Raw genomic sequence first — 17,311 nt, 5'->3', positions numbered from 1 at the left:
AAAAAAAAAAAAGCTTAAGTCTGTGAACTAATGTAAGCATTTAAGTCAGTGGTGGGCCCAGGTTTTATTGCATCTACCTACAATACTGTGCTAAAAAGGCTAAAATTTTCCCAAATCCTAAGATTCTTTTTCTCACGCAGGCAAGTGGTTCGGAAAGCTGCATTAAATCAGAATTCCAAGCACTTGTGATTTCGATATGAAAATCGGGGGGATTCCTGACTTGAAAAACCTCATAATAATCCATTGGTCAAAGCTGTTGGGAAACTGCTGCTGGGGGGGGAACAAAAGGGGCTACAATGGCATGTTTCAAGCCCCTGTTGCCTGTACGTTATTTCAGAAGAGTCAAAATGTGTTTTGTGTGGGTTCTAGAACAAACAAGTTCAAAATAAACCATGACACGGTACGTGCTGCAAATTTGGGGCATTATTCTCTACCACCACTTCGGAATTGACAGGACGGAGACGGTTTGGAATATTTTCCTATGTTTTGTCTTACTTTTTCTAGTTGCTACTAAAGCGTTTCAATGCAAGTGCATTTTAAGTAACTCAGGAATGTCTGGATGCACAATAAATAATGTAATTTCATCCTATTTCGTTCAAATTTAAACTAGAATCTGGTTGAAGGTCAACCAGACAACGTGACACTGAATTCCTGGTACGTGCCCGTGGGTTATGGTAGGTGTGTTGAAGGAGTTTGGGAGGCAGAGCTTGGCTTCCTATTTTTCAGGTTTTTCATTCGTCTGAAGCATGTACCATTTGGGTCATTTTTTAAGTACTTTACAGTTTACTTAAGATAGTGGTGGAAGGGAAAGAGATGTAAAGCTTTCTGCAGTCTCCATTAAGTGAAGCTTGTCAGGTTTTAGTGCAGTTACCGTGTATTGCATGTGAAGGTGTAAACCCCATCCAAACCCAGGTCCTCCATGTGGGAAGGAAAGAAAACAAAGTTAAAATGAAGATAAGCAGAGGGGTGGGTTTGGTGGTGGGGTTTCCTCCATGTGTAGTTGACTCCACAGTTTAAAGAAAACTAAAATTGTAACACAAAAGAGACACACACTCACACACACACTCCGTTTATATATTGGGTTTCTAAAAATCCTAAAGCCCCTTCCTTTCAGAGGAAAAGGTGGTGTGGTCTCTCTGAGATGCCGCTGTTTGGGGACTGTTGGCTGGAGGCCAGGTCAACCCACAGCTCGTGGGGGGAAATGCCACCTGTGATACAGCACAGTTTGTCTCACCCGCCGTCAGGGGACTTGGCTTTCCTCTTATAAAATAAGGGCTTAAAACCACAAAGTTTACCCCAAGTGACCTCTCTCTGGATGGTTTCTATATCTGGGCTCTGTTTTCCTCCCTCCTTCTGACAGCTGCTGTGCAGCGAGTTAATGTTTCCAGCCATGTTAATCCCAGTGAGAGGTGATGGTGGGTGTCACGTCCATCCCAGCCCCAGCTGGGTAACGCTCTGCCCGTGGTGGTGTCCCCCCGCCGGGGACACGGTGCAGTCCCCACTGAGCTTGTGATACAGACACAAATCTTCAAACTACTTCTGGCTCCTTGTGAAAAGGTGTTCCAGGCAGCAGCCTGAGGAGGCTGTTATCTGCGCTGACACCGCCGGCTGGGACTGAGCTGTCTGTAACCAAGATGGATTGCTTAAACACTGCGGTTTTGTTAGCTTGTGTCTTGGGTAGGATTTTTGTTAATAAAGCCCTGACCTGCCCTGGCAGAGTGCTAAATGCACAGTTCATTTGCATAATGAGTCTGTCTCGACCGTTTCTTGGAGAGCAGTTCCAACTCGACTGGGTGGCTTTTGCAGTCGCTGGGTGTAACGCTGGCACGGTGTGGGTTTGATGCTGTTTCTCCAGACCCTGCTCCTGTTCCTAGTTACACTTTGCCACGTTACTCAAGAATTGCTCTCGATGGAAACCTTTATCTGTGGTTCTCCACAGGTTCCACCTGCCCTGAGCACACATGTTGTGCCTCACAGAGCATCCAGCCCTGTCCCACCCAACTGGAGACAAATTAAGACAGAGAACTTTGCGTTACCTACGGGAAAACTACGTGTAAAACAGCTGCTTACCTCAGCCTTCACGGTCAGCACTGCATAAATAAAAGTGATTTAAACTTCAATTCAGTATTAACCTCACTGTATGTATCTTTTTTAGATACAATCCCTCATGTTTAGAAAGGTACTGTAGAACTCAGTATTAACCTCACTGTATGTATCTTTTTAGATACAAGCCCTCAGGTTTAGAAAAGTAATGTAGAAATAGATTGACAAGAGAGAGGGGCAGCAGCTCTGGGCTCTGACAGTTGCCAAACTTCAGCAGAACATTCTAAATTTTAACCTTGCCATTTTGTACAGCCAGATTTCAGCATGGAGGCCTAAAAACCTACTTTAGAAAATGAAAGGTGAGGTTTGTTTTTTTTTCTTTTGTATAATCACTTACTAGGTGTTTCTCTGTGTAAAATGCGTATCAGGTACGTTAGCAATATATTATTTAAAGCAAGGATGTCATATATTCTGAGAGGCAGCTGAACAACAAAATCCCTTATTTTCAAGCTGCTGCAGTGTGTTTCTGTAGCAAACACTGTTACTCCAACCTGATGCACTGCTTCAACTCTAACTTTTGTAATCGAAAAACTGTACAACTTTTTAAAAATTTTACTTTATGTGAATCATGTAACACTGTAATAACATCGGCAGCAGCTTCGGCACTGACCTTGTGTGCACAAGTCAGCAGACAATACTTCCTGATCTTAGATGGCGTTTATTTATATTTACCTTAACATTCTATTCAGTGGAACAGGCTCACTCATTTCAAATTTTGTATTTTGAGCCATTTTAGGAAGGGCGGTGGTGCCGCGGGCCTCACAGCATCAGTTCGCCCCCAGCGCTAGCGCCGGATGTGGCTACAAAAGAAGAGGTGTAGATTTTACACGACACGGAATAGCATCTCCTGCCACCCAGAGCCTGCCAACCGCCCGGATCCCACGCACCGAGCGTCCTCAGCGGAGCGGCCCACGCAGGGAAGATGCCCACGGAGGGGTGAGTGAGCCGGAGGCGCTGCGGGGTGTTGAGCCGTTAAGGTTAAGGGAGGCCGGTGGGTTCCCCAGCTCGGGCAGGGCAGCCGCTAGAGGGCGCTGTGATCCCAGCGAACGCGGCCGGCACCGGCACCCCCCCTGCACCGGGAGAGAGCGGCGGCGAGGGCTGTGCCCCATACTTCCTGATCTTAGATGGCGTTTATTTATATTTACCTTAACATTCTATTCAGCAGAACAGGCTCACTCATTTCAAATTTTGTATTTTGAGCCATTTTAGGAAGGGCGGTGGTGCCGCGGGCCTCACAGCATCAGTTTGCCCCCAGCGCTAGCGCCGGATGTGGCTACAAAAGAAGAGGCGTAGATTTTACACGACACGGAATAGCATCTCCTGCCACCCAGAGCCTGCCAACCGCCCGGATCCCACGCACCGAGCGTCCTCAGCGGAGCGGCCCACGCAGGGAAGATGCCCACGGAGGGGTGAGTGAGCCGGAGGCGCTGCGGGGTGTTGAGCCGTTAAGGTTAAGGGAGGCCGGTGGGTTCCCCAGCTCGGGCAGGGCAGCCGCTAGAGGGCGCTGTGATCCCAGCGAACGCGGCCGGCACCGGGAGAGAGCGGCGGCGAGGGCTGCGCCCCTCTCCTTGTACCCATGAACGGCCTTTCCCAAACCACAACCATAAACTAAAGGTCGTCTGTACTCAGAATGAAAAGCTAAATGGAAGTAGCTTTAAGATGCAGTTAAGCTCTTACTTACTTTTAACTTGCATCACCACTGGGAAGAGCCCAGATTTTTCCAAGTGCTGCATCAGATGACTAATTACAAGGTACATTTTTTTCATATCGGACCATACAAAAGATGCTCTTTGGCAGCAACTTAATATATCAGTTTTCTGCCATCAGAAGCCATCATGAACAGTATCACCCACGGAGCTACTCTGGCTTCAGCTGCAAAAAATTTCCATGAAGATGCCGGGCAAGAGGGGAGCTCCTGGATGTGAGCAACCACTTCAACCTAAATGCATCTCCCTTCTTTTTGGAGAGGTGCCCAGGCAGGGCAGCACCCTGAGGGGCACTGGAGCCCTGCCTCCCCCGTGCTGCAGCACGTCCTGGCACCCTGCTGGAGCACACCAGGGGGTAATTTCTGGCTACGGTGTCTGGCAGCTCTATCAGATGTAGGATATATTATTAAGGCAGTGGAGGATCAGACCCTAGATTGTTTAGGTTGCATAAGCAGTATGTACATTAAATCTTGTCATACAGCTGTATGGATCACGACAGAATTTGGCACAGACAGCATTTGGTGACTGGGAAGTGATGAATGTCTAGAACTGGGTAACTTAGGAGACCTCTAGCAGGGGTTATAGGTAGGCACTGGGCATGTATGTGGAAGACTGCACAAAGCCTCTCATCTCACAGACTCCATTAGTCCTTCATATTTAAATATAAAGTAGCTGTAACTAGCTTTTTACAGTAATTAAAATGAAAAGTCAACCTTACCAGAGATCATTGGCATGAATGTCTTTGGCCAGGACAGGGAGCCGCTAGAAAGGTGGGAGTGTTGCAGAGAAAACTGAAGGTGCTAAAACAACTGTTGTTGCAACTGCAGACACTTGAAGGTTGAAGCAGGGCTGATTGGGTACTGGCTGGCTGGGCCTGTGAGTGACGGAGTCACTGAATCCTGGAATAATCCCCCGGACAAGGCTGCAGGCAGCTGTGTGCTGCCCTGCACTGTGTGCACCATCCCGTGAGCCTGGCTCACCGCAGAGCCAGCCGCCCTCCCCCTGCCTCCTCACTGACCGGGGCTCTCTCCATGGGCACCCTTCCTGCCACCTCCTTTTTCTGTCCACCTCGAGCACCAGAGCAACCAGCCAGCCCTGCTCAGGAGGTCGGGCATCCCTCAGCTACACTCACTCACCTCCAGAACCTGAGCTGCCCCAAGCTTAGTGGCAGCCAAGAGCTTTTCACTCCAGTGGCCTTAGTCTATAATGGGGGTGTTTTTTTTGAGCTGACCATTCTTCCAGTTCCAGCTTCTCAAGTGCCTGTGAAGGATTAGAAGTGATGTCTCTGCCGTACGAGCGTCTCTCTGCTTTACAGTTCTGTGGGCTGCTGGGGCTAATTCTTCTTTTCGCTGGGCAGCTGTTTTGACAAACACCCAGGCAGTGTCCTACAAAGAAAAGCCAGCTCAAGGGAAACCTCATCTGTGAAGGAGAAAGGAAAGGCAAACACTACACGCACCGTGAGCTCTGCCTGGAGCACCCCTTCCATCCTGCTGCCGGGGCACTGCGAGAGCGCCGTGACGCGCTCCCACGAAAATATCACACCAGGTTTGCATTTCACAGCCTTCTGACCTCAAAGAGCTTTGCCAAATAAAGTGACTGAAGCGCTCTGCAATTATTAACATTTCCTGTTAGCTGCTCAATTTAACTGCGAAGTTGCATTTAAAATTCACTCAATGCACCGTTCAAGAGATTTAAGAAGTCGGAAACCTTCCATCGCGCGGGGAAGGGCCAGTGCAGGCCGGGTGCCTGCTGGTTTCTAGGCTCGCTCGTACTTCTGCTTTGCACTGGTCTGTTCCTCAGGGTGAAGGGGCTCTACCCAGCGCCTGGGCTGAGCAGAGGCTGCTAAAGGCTACACATACAAATTGAACAGCCACAGAGCCAATTAACAGTTGTGATTGTCTCCGAACAATCAGAGGAGGGAAGTTTGTTGGGGAACACAGGAACAAAAATGAAAAGACTAAGATGGGGATTCCTTCTCGAGCGGAAAGAAGAATTTGTGCTCTTTTTGGTTTTGTCTGGAGAGGCATCACACCCACTCAGCACAACCACATCACAGTGTTTTAGGGACCAGCCAGCCACCTGCCCAGAAACGCTACAGGTGGTTATGAGAAACAGGCAAAGTTAATGTCTAATATCCCTGATTGACCTTCAGGACCCAAATACTGACAACCTCCATCACCTTGAAGACAAGAGACTTCAGCAAATAGTCCAGGACCATGTTTTTGCGGGGAGGGAATCCCAAAGATTATGATGAGACCCGATCCAGGTCCAGCAGCCACCCAAAACACTGACCCCCAGCTCAGGCCCTGGCTCTGTCCCTCTCACACGCGACTGCCCTGTCACTCTGCTGCCACTGCCTCTCCATCACGAAGCAGTTATCAGATGTAGAGCAAACTCAGACTCATTGTTTAAACCTACAGTAGTCACAGATTCCAAAATACAATTAAATACTTAAAGTTAGACCTAAACGTATTTTTACCTAGATTTAACACAAGCTTTCCTCTCTACAGCGCAGCGACACTGCCTGGCATTCATACATTGTACCAAAAAAAGGGTTCTAAAGTGGTCTTCCCCTGGATTAACACCACTAATTAATCTGCAGTGGCACAAGGAAGTCTTTAATAAGCTTGACTTCCACCTAGGTAGCTCTAAGGAGTGCTCTGTTTTGATTAGCTTTCCAAACAGTCACTAACGAAATTAATTTAACCTTGCATTACTTTCTTTACACGCCTACGAGAAGTCCATGCCAAAAACCTAACGTCAGGGTGAGTCTGGGTGAGTGACAGACTTTCTTCTGTCACAGCAGAGCTATTTTTTGATACAGAAGGTGTCAGACCTCAGAGCATTTCGCCGGAGTTTAACATGGGTTGGTTGGAATACAATATGGCATAGAAGAAATGTTATTAGAGTAATGCACAGACTGCACCAACGTGTGGCTGCGGGTAATTCAGTAATTACACCTCATCACATGCTCGGCGGGGATTTATTTCAGGAGGGGGGGGAGGATAACAAAGCGAGAGAGCCGGTTCCGTGGCAGCAGGCTAACAGCTGCCTCCTCCTCCTCCTTCCTATCAACAACAGGCCAATTACCGCAAACCTTTTTCTGTACAACCTCATCACTGCAGATGAAAAAAGAAAGGAGATGAGAAACACGAGAGCATCTTTTCTGAAGAGTCCCACCCCCGGGTGAAAAGCAGCATCTTTCCTCTCACCTGCTGCCCAGCCCCGACCCTGCCCTGCGCCCCACGGAACCTCCGCCCATCACAAACCAGAGGTGAGGAACCCAACGAGACGTCCACAGAGGATTTGTAAAAGAAAATTGTGCAATGGAAGGTTACAGTTAGTTTATCTAAGGAGCAGCAAGGTCACGGGAGACAGGTACATGTGAACAAACTTAATTCTTATCATCACTCAGAATGTATTTGTTGTATTGCTGCTTTTGTTAAGCAAAGAACAAAGACCAGAGGGATCTGTTCCTTTTTGTGTAGAATCTTAACGGCATTTACTAGAGCTTTCTACTATGTTTAAAATGTAAGAGTTTGTTTGAAGTTCAGAGAGAGGCAGAGAACTGCCAGTAACTACTGTTCTTCTGTTTTGCTGCTATTCCTGAACTTCACCACCATCACTGTTATATTATCGGGACATCCTCTGTAAAAGGACTGTAGAACTATACTCTTTGCCCCAAAGTGTGGTTCATCCAAGCGTTCCTTGATGAATCGCACAGCTTCCTCGTTGCTGAAGGCATCCCACAGACCATCCGAGGCCAAGATCATGAACTCTGGCTGCAGTTTGTCCAGGTCAAAGGTAAGAATATCAGGGTCAGGAATGACAACGTTCAGGTTCTTCAGAGGGTAATCTCCTAAGGAGCGGGACATGGCCAGGATCCCCTGCACGCGCCAGGAGCCATTAAAGCTGATAAAACCACCTGGAGAGAAACACCAACACTTAAAGCAGGGCTTTTTAAAAAGTTAAAGCATTTCCCTGGCTTCCTGCCGGACCCACCCAAAAATTCAGGCTGCTCTCTCCTGGGGCACACAGATGTTACCTATCTCCAAAAGCAGGAGATGCCATAGGTAAATCCCAGAGGGTTGCAGGGAAGAGCTGGATTGTGCTGGTGAAAGAGCTGGAGCAGAGAAGTCGGGAACGGCTGTGCTCTCAAAAGAAGCAGCTTCAGGCTCTCTGCTCCCCCAGAGAGACCAACAACCTACCGACACCGGCACCCCTGGGCCCCACAGCTCACTGCTCAGAAAGCCTCATGGCAACAACACTGAGAGCAAATCTCAATCTTTTTGTGTGAGTAAACACCTCCTTTTCCTGTGTGGCTCACATTTTCCCCATTTCAGAAGATCTATGAAGGAAATGGCACCGAAACCACCCTGCAGCAGGACTCACATCTCACTTCTGAGGCGTAAGGCAAAGAAGCAAGTGCAAAAAACATTCATAGGCTCTTCTATCAAACTGCCTTCAGTGAGCTGTGTCAAAAAGGACCAAAAAAACTGCTGAGAACAAACCCGTCAGGAAATTTTACTTCAAGTCAGAAAAATGCAATGTGGGATCTGACTGATTTTACCGTCACCAGGATTAAAGCAACTTCTAGTTGAAAATATATTATTTAGGGCTTGCTTATAGTGAGGTAAGTTTTGCACTGAAATCGGTGACTCTGACAGAGCCAGCACCTGGCTGTGACTCGGTCTGGTTGTGCCAGGGAGGGAACTGCACGGTGTTCAAGGTCAAAAAGGGACATTTAGGCACCTTCAGTTCCTGTGCCTGCATCTGCCGGCCGCTGTCGGCACCGTGTCATAGCAATACTCCTGTCATCTCAATGTGAACGAAACATCACTTGAGGACAAATAATTTGCAAACATGGGACATTAAAATGTATGACAAAATGAGGTGAACTGTTGCCTTTTCTATCTGCAAGCTGTCTGCTTTGGTGTCCTTACAAATGGCTCTGTTCTTGGCAGTTATCAGGATGTTTTCAGCTCTGCACTTCAGCCTGTAGGGTATTTGTCAGTCACCTCAGTCTCATGAAAACATTTCCATTCCTGGTCGCCTGATCTAATCTGTAAATTCCTTCTGCTTCCAGGTGAAAACTAAATTTCATTTAATGATTCATTGGTGTTTAAAGCTTGAAAACTTCATTTGTGTTAAAACCAGCAGCAAGACAACTTTTTAGCTGGGTGTTTTCATGAATACTTCTAAGGGAGTCTCCATTATGAAGATGTTTCAGCCAAAAAAAGCAAGGACTGGTGACCCTACTGCAGCTCCTCTTCAGATGAACCATCAAACCAACCTCCTCCGGCCGCTGCTGGAGGTTCTGAGGGCTGAACGTTGCACAGACACCTACTCACCAACCCGGGGGGCTCCAGCAGCGATTAGCACTACGGTAACCAGGGTGTGATCTTGTGTGCATGTTGGAATGATGGAGGAAGCAGGGCTGAACGTTGCACAGACACCTACTCACCAGCCCGGGGGGCTCCAGCAGCGATTAGGACTATGGTAACCGGGGTGTGATCTTGTGTGCGTGTTGGAATGATGGGGGAAGCAAAATGCAGCTGAGAAGCAGCAGTTTGAAGCAGCCACGGCACACACAGTTAGAGGACAGTGATGCCTGCACGTCCCTGTGCTGGCAGAGCAGAGAAGCTGCTGCTGCTGCTGTGCTGACAACACGTACTGGCTCGGGTTGTGCTTACGTGCACTAAGTGACTGTTTGGTGCCATTCTCAAGTGGCACCCAGAACTGCCTACGGCACAAGTTGACTTCCTGGGGTTTGCTCAAGTGTCTGTTGGCACTTCCAATATTTTCTTTTATAAAGCCATCCGTACAGAATGCATAAAAACGCTCATGGAGAAGTGAACGTTCTGCAGCCCCGGCTGCCACTGGAGAAGAAAAGACATTAAAGAAATAGAAGGTTTTTGGCAACCGCACAAACACTGAGCATGTTAGTGAGAGCTGAGCTCAGAGGATTACCTTCAAGGTGAATGACTTAAATTTCTATCAGTGACAGTCACCTTGTGGGTCTATGACCGAGAGTTTCTTCACAAGCCAAACCCAGGGTTGTTTCAAGGCCACTGTCTTACTCTGGTAACATCACTCAAGCTCCTGATCGGAAGGAGATTCCTTGTTTTCTGAGGAAACCACCATCCTTGTGTCACAGGACACACATTCCCCTGTCCCACGGCAACAGGGCAGAGTGGTGGGACCCCAATCTCATTCAGCTGGGAGAGAGGTGGCACCACAGCACTGGTGAGCGTGTATCAGCTGAAAAGAACAGTTAGTCTTGACCTGTGCCCGCTGCTGCTCAGTGCCCGGCCGTGCCATGGAGTGGGTAATTCCACAGGATGCAGCACCTCGGCTTGAAATGTAGGGCCCTGCCCTGCTCTCTTTGCTGCTCTCCTTCCTTTTGGCACTCAGCTGCAGGCTTGGGGACCAGTGACCTCCCTCCCACTGCAGGAACTCCAACAAGAAACCTGAGCGGCATCTCCTGGGGCTTCAGCACAAGAGCTGCTCCAGCCACGTCAGACTGATAAATGGACATTTTATTTCAGGCTGTGGGTTGACTAAGACTTTGGACACAGTTGCTGGGAGTAGGGAAAAGAGAGGGACTGAAAAGAGAAGGACCTCCCCCTCTACTCTGCCCTGGTGAGGCCCCATCCGGAGCACTGTGTCCAGTTCTGGGCTCCCCAGTTCAAGAAGGACAGGGAACTGCTGGAGAGGGTACAGCAAAGGGCTACAGAGATGATGAGGGGCCTGGAACATCTCTTGTACGAGGAGAGGCTGAGGGACTTGGGTCTTTTTAGTCTAGAGAAGAGAAGGCTGAGGGGGGAACTGATCAATACTTATAAATTCTTAAAGGGTGGGTGTCAAGAGGACAGGGCTGGTCTTTTTTCAGTGGTGCCCAGGGACAGGACAAGAGGAAATGGGCACAAACTTGAATATAAGAAGTTCCACCTAAACATGAGGAGGAACTTCTTTACTGTGAGAGTGGCAGAGCCCTGGAAGAGGCTGCCCAGGGAGGTGGTGGAGTCTCCTTCTCTGGAGACATTCCAAACCCACCTGGAGATGTTCCTGTGCAACCTGCTCTGGGTGACCCTGCTTTGGCAGGGGGTTGGACTGGATCTCTGGTGGTCCCTTCCAACCCCGTGTGATTCTGTGATTCTGAATTCATTCCCCACCCACTGCGGGCTGACAGCAGCAAGTGGTGGGGCTCCTTAACATCCACCGTGGCAGCAAAAAATGAGGGATTAGTTTAGACTTGTCATCCCAATGTCAACGCCCCGCTGAAACGCACAGGGCAAGGCACGCTCTCCTCTGAGCTGCTGTTTCAGGCTGCCTCAAATTGATTTATATCAGACGGAGGTTTGAAGGGTATTTTCTCAACCGTGGCTGTATGGATTTCACTTTCAAATGAAATCTAATCCTACTAACACAAACGCGCAGTCGTTTTATAACTACCCACAGGGCACTGGGCACTGCACCTGATGGTGCAATGTAAAGGTGGGAAACTGAAATGTAAGCTAATGATGTAGTTATTGTTGCTTTCTCCTGCTCCACGTGGAAAGAGAATATCTAGATGGTGGGAGAAAGGCAGGTGCTTTTGTCACAGTAGCAATGGAGGCTGCATAATTCTGTTTGGGCACCTTGCTTCAGTTTTACACTTACTGTGTGTAAAGAAGGGATTTTCCAAAATGCAAAAGTACCCAGCAGTGGTATGAACCGGAGTGTGTGTTTTTAACAGCTCTATGAGGCTGTATCAATCCTGAGAACACAACGGGGCAAGAGGTACCAGAGAAGCAAATTCCTTAAGTCACCAGGATAGACGGAACATTCCTTGTTTAGCTGCAGATGGTTAGAACATTTCCCTGTCCATTAAAATAATTTCTTCCAAAGTTGGAAACTCCTGCAAAAATCCAGGTTCATTTTTCACATTGTTATCTTATAAAGACTCACTTCTACCCAAAATACCCACTTTTTTTTTTTCTCTTAAGTGAAGGCCTTCTTTAAATGAACGATAGCACAGAGGCCCTGGACTTGGCCAAGAGGGAAGTAATTTTACAGAAAAATCTCCAGATTTTATTGATTCTTCCCCCAAGTACAGAGTTGAGGCAAAGTGAGACCAAGATTTTCCTGTTCCTCCTTAGGATCTGTGTACTTCTTCTTCCCCTTTGGGGACACGTTTGTGACCTCTGCTCTCTGCCTGGCAGCAGGAAGGATCCCCACTGCTCTTACGCCTCCTCGGCAATAAAATGACAACCTGTAGGTTTTTAAAATGGTTTCTACTCAGTGAAAAACTTGTTATTTCCACTTTACAGACGAAGATGCGGAGGCAACGCATCTCTGGAGGCAGTGCCCTTTGGTAGGTTTAACACAAACAAAGGGGAACTTCTTTCCTTCATCAAATAATTTGCTGCTGCGGGAGCCAAACCAGAAATGGGTTCAAAAGAGACTTTGACAAATTCATGAAGAATTGGCTATTAAACTTGATGATCCAAACGTAACGTCTAGCCCAGGAGGTCGCTAAACTGACAAGTGATGAAAGGGAGAAAGATTGACTGTGGAAAGGTTTGTGTTTCTTAGGTTCTTTCCCTGTTACCCCTGCTACAATTGCTGTGTTTGTGCTCATTAGCAGTCACTCGATAGGAACAAAAAATAGCTTTGATGAATTAGATTCCTGCTCTGCTTATTTTGGGAACTAAACCTCCCTGGGCTGCAGAGCCAGCCTCTCGCATAAAGGCTGCGACACGGTTCGGGGTGAGGCAGCTCCTGTTTATTAATTTGCTCCCTGCAGAGATCAGAGGGAAACCGGCCGGGACGCTCAACTGGCTGGTGAGGATGAAGCTGCTCTTCTTACCCCGACACGGGCTCGTTAAGGGATAGGTCCTTCTGCTTCCACTTCTCTGTCTGCCCCATCGCATCCCGCTGAAAAGTGCTGTATTAATAATGGAAGATTTTATCTGCTGATGCCTCAGTCTAGTACTTTTCAGTCTCTCTCAGGGGAAAAGTCTACATTATTGACAGAGTAGAGAAGAAAAAAAGATGAAGCTTCAATCCAAAGCAAAAACGTTACGACTCACCAGCTCTCTTAATCCTCTTCCTCTCTTTCAGTTGGTAGGGCTTGTGGTCGTGTGACAAGGGGATGGCGTTTCCGTCCTTGTCACACAAGACGCCTCGCGAATCACCAACGTTGGCCACGGTGAGTTCTTTATCCGACAACAGCGCGATCAAGCAAGTTGTACCTGCAAAAAACAGAAGGGAATGGGAAGCAAAACAAAATTTACGGGGGGGTGTGTATAAATATAGATAGAAAACAAAATAATTAGCAGGAAAATGTTCCTCCTATTATGGAAGAGTGGGAGGAGTGCATTCCAGGCTCTGTCTAAGAGCCGGCTCTTCCTAATCATAGAATCATAGAATGGTTTGGGTTGGAAGGGACCTCAAAGATCATCGAGTTCCAACCTCCCTGCCATGGGCAGGGACACCTCCCACTAAACCAGGTTGCTCAATGGCCAAGGAAAATAGTAAGAGAAAAGTACAAATTAGCCCCAGAGCCCATCTGCAGCTCCTGTGAGCAGGAACTGCTGCCCCGCACCGTGCTTGGGTAAAAGAGAGCTCTCCCCCCTCTTCCCCTCAAGAACTGAAGTCAGGGGGTTTGATTCTTTTCTTGACCAGAGGAAAACATTTGACATCTTTAATTACTTCAACCTTTAAATACACAGAAAATGTAATTAGTCACTGACCACCATATCCAGCAGGTATGGTTTGTTAAGGTGGCAGGAAAATACTGGAAAAACTGGCTGTTTTTCAAGTGTGAACACTATAGTTTTTATTTTCCTCATTTAATTGATGTGGAGTGGAATGAATGTTGAGCAAAGCAGATCCCATTCAGTCCGTGCCTTTTCTCTATTTCCCCCTTCCAGCCAGCGTGAGCTGTATCCGTAAGAACTCCAGCTCTTTCAAATATTCCTTGCACGGGCTTTGGACCAGATGCCACAATTTCATTTGTATTTTAGAACAGAAAGATGGCAAGTCAGTTTTTAGAGCTACACTAACAAACAGTAAAAGGGAACGTGTCTGGCTCTCAGTGTAGCTTGCAAACACTGCTAAAATGGTTACAAAAGGCACTCCAGTATCCTTCAACAGTAAATAAAATTAACTTCATGGCTTTCTTTTCCTTTTAGGTAGACCAGAGAAGCACACGGTTGGGTTTTCACCTCTGTTGTTAATTAGTACCTGATTATTCATTAATAAAAAATGGTTCATCCACTGCTGGGGTGTTCTGGAAGGAGCACTGGGCATCACCCTGCCTGACGAAGGGCCCCGGCCACGAAACTCAACCACTGGTGGTGTTTCAAAGCCACGCATCCCTGCTTGTACCTTCTAATTAGAGTGTTTTAATGAAAATGCCAGCAAGGGGGCATTCCAGCCCTGCCTGCCCTCAGTGGCGTCCTGAGCCCTGGTTGTGCTCCTGGGGAGCTATCTTAGGGTTTGGGTCTATGTTCTTACAGCTACATTCTCCCAGCTGCCACTCGCTGCCTCGCTGTCCAAACCCAGAATTCAAAACCATGTTTTGCTGTTCCCATGTCAGTCGTTGAATATCCCATGACTGGTATAAATAAAATAGCCAGTAATAAACAATTTATGTTTAGATGCACTGTGTTCTGAAGATTTATTTTTAACTTAATGGTCTGTCTTGCACAGCTCCAATCTAGAGCTATTTTTTCAAAAGACAGGCATATACACATATATATATTTATTTTTTTTTTGCAATTGCAAAATACATTGCAGACCTCAATGGAGATTCTTTCCCATTTGTTGCTCAAAACCCCTGGAAACTGCACCACTTAGTGGCTCTCCTAACGACAGGGCATGCACTTGTTGGCTGGGTGCTCCCCTGTTCGGATGCAGGTGTCCAGCCTCGGTGAACACACCTGCTCTAACACCACAGAACTCGGTAATTAAAATATCAGTCTCCAAAACACAAAGTCAGCAAGATCATAATGAGGCACGGACTGCTGTAGTGGGGTGCAGCTGGTCACTTAAGCAGAACAAACTGGGATTTAGCATTTGAGGTCACCTCATTCTCTACCTGAACAAAAGCTATTAACTCTGTGAACGCATAAAGCTCTGCTTCAATAAAAAAATTATAGCAATAAACGGCAACCTCCTTTGCTTTTATTCATGAAACTTCCCTTAACAAACATTGAAGCTGACAATCTGTGCGAGACCAGAGGGCTGGTACCTGCTGAAGCTGGGCTGACATCCCATCTAGACTTCAGAGAGAGAAAGAAGAGCTGCCTTTGCAATCTGGGCTGAAACCAAAACCTGCGAGACGTAAAACGGGGGCAAAAGTGGAATCCCTCCTGGATGGGACTATGGAGCCAAAACCAGCTCCAGAAGGACCCTGAGGAGCTGCACGTGAGGCTGTGGAGCTGTGTCACCCACCACCCAACTGATGGGAGCTGTGGCTTCTCCTCCAGCTGCCGCCTTGGCCTGACATTAGTAAATTTTTGTAAATTTTTGTAAATTTGTTTGTAAATTCCCCCCGACTCTCCCACATGCGAGACCCCCCCGCTGCTCCGCAGACTGCCTGCCCCTGCCCCCGCCCGCAGCTCCAGCACAGCCTGTACTTTTCCTACAGGCAGCAGTAAAAATCATACGCTTCTTAGGAAGGAAAATACTGCAAATAACATCCTATAGCCCTGGCATTTAGCAAGTAAAATGCTTCACAAATACAGTCATTATTACCCCAATTTATATAAAAATGAGAACTTTGAACACAGTCTTCTGGGTTAGATGATCTGTGTGAATGGAAGAGAACGAGCGCCTGCCACAGAAGATCATTTCCAGAGCGATTTAGGAAGGATCAGTCGTTCCGCGGTCCCTGACTGATGGCTGGGCTGTCGCTAAGTCCCTGACCTCACGCTACTGCCTGCCATTACACCAGCAAGCAAACTTATTTTACTTTGTTTTCTTTTCCATCTATTTTTATTTCAGTCATTTAACCTTGTGTAGAGTTAGAAAACATCGTGCTCTTGTCAGCCGCCTCAGATTTAATGCGATTGCACAATGGAAAATTCCCAACATAAAGGGTCCAAAATTGAGAACACATGTTATATTAGTCCCTCGATGCAGCTGCCTGAATAATACCCTGCTGAGCAGTTTACAAAGAAAATCACCAGAAAATTTAAAACCTGTACTATGCTGGCTGCAGAGATAGGGGTTTTTTGTTGTTTCTTGTTTCTTTTTTTTTTTATCCGTCGGGTAAGATTATTGGTGGTGTATATTAGTATCAGACAAGGCACCTTGTAAAAGTCAAGACTGCACTGGCTCCACCAGTTTTTAGAAAATCACTTTATCGAAAGGAGGAGAAGGCACCAGAGTGCCAACAGGGCCTGATTAATACATGAAAAGGCACTAGAGAGCCCAGGCAGGATCCAGCTCCCCCTCCAGCCCCTGCAGATCTCGTGCTTCGCGTGTGGCATCACAAAATCCTGCGGGCACCTGGCTCCAAACCCCCACTGGCGGGGCAGCTCGGGATGAGGACCAGAGCTCCTGTGCTCCCGATGGCCCATGTTGGCTGAAATCCCCCCAGTGCCCTCGTTTCACAGAATCACAGAATCACAGAATCTTCTAGGTTGGAAGGGACCTCAAAGATCATCTTGTCCAACTGTCAACCTAACTGACAAAAATAGACACCCGCACAACAAACAAGAAGCATCCCCATCACTAAACCATACCTCCCAGCACTACATCAACCTGTCTTTTGAACACCTCCAGGGATGGTGCCTCAACCACCTCCCTGGGCAGCCCATTCCAATGGCTGATGACCCTTTCAGTGAAAAAATTTTTCCTAATATCCAGCCTGACCCTCCCCTGGTGTAACTTGAGGCCATTTCCTCTCATCCTGTCGCCTGTGACTTGGGAGAAGAGACCGACCCCCACCTCTCTACACCCTCCTTTCATCGTAATCCATTAGCGAAAGCACAATTAATCTCACCTGGTGCTCACCACGTTGCTTCCTTTCTCCCTCTGCCAAGTTTTCCTTCCATTTACCAAGTCTCTCATGCCCCACGGATTTCAGGTCATCAGCACAGGGAACCTCTTCCCTCCTCCTTCCCCCCCATCACTCTCCTCCACCCTGAGCTTTGTTCCATCCCTTGGTGAGGAATCACACCTTCACCCTGTCCTCACTTCAGGCTCCTCAGCAGCAGAAGTCTCCGGCCAAGGCTCTTTCTCCTGAACAACTGTCCTCCCCACACCTGCCTTCTCACTGCTTTTCCCAGTCCTCCCACACCTTCTCCCTGGCTCTGTGCGCAGAGACTCTCTCTCAGGCAAAACTAAGAAATGAGACTTCCCCCTCCTACATTTCAACCATTTCTTCCCCGTTTGCACACCATGTGCCGAGGTTGCTCGTGTGCTGCCTCCCATCCACCCGTCTTCCTACTCTACTGACTTCATTTTAACATTTGTAACTCGTTATTGCCTCATCTCTGCCCTTCTCT

The 17,311-nt window shown here is 47.6% G+C and overlaps 1 protein-coding gene across 2 annotated transcripts in view; it reads right to left on the bottom strand.

The window, feature by feature from the left end:
* Window positions 1-3,222: 3,222 nt before the first annotated feature.
* PPM1L (protein phosphatase, Mg2+/Mn2+ dependent 1L) overlaps window positions 3,223-17,311 on the bottom strand; it is a 111,244-nt gene continuing 97,155 nt past the window's right edge. For both annotated transcript variants that reach the window (XM_014945934.1, XM_014945932.1), the window contains 2 exons: window positions 12,884-13,045; window positions 3,223-7,734 (listed from right to left, as the gene is read on the bottom strand). In XM_014945934.1, the coding sequence (XP_014801420.1) occupies window positions 7,388-7,734; window positions 12,884-13,045 (509 nt within the window). In that variant the 3' untranslated portion in view covers window positions 3,223-7,387. The remainder of the gene's footprint in view (window positions 7,735-12,883; window positions 13,046-17,311) is intronic.

Source organism: Calidris pugnax, unplaced genomic scaffold, assembly GCF_001431845.1.
Source record: "Calidris pugnax isolate Ruff unplaced genomic scaffold, ASM143184v1 scaffold111, whole genome shotgun sequence".
NCBI classification, from domain to species: domain Eukaryota; kingdom Metazoa; phylum Chordata; class Aves; order Charadriiformes; family Scolopacidae; genus Calidris; species Calidris pugnax.
Note: the sequence above shows the minus strand (reverse complement) of the source record. Positions and strands in the feature narration are given on the sequence as shown.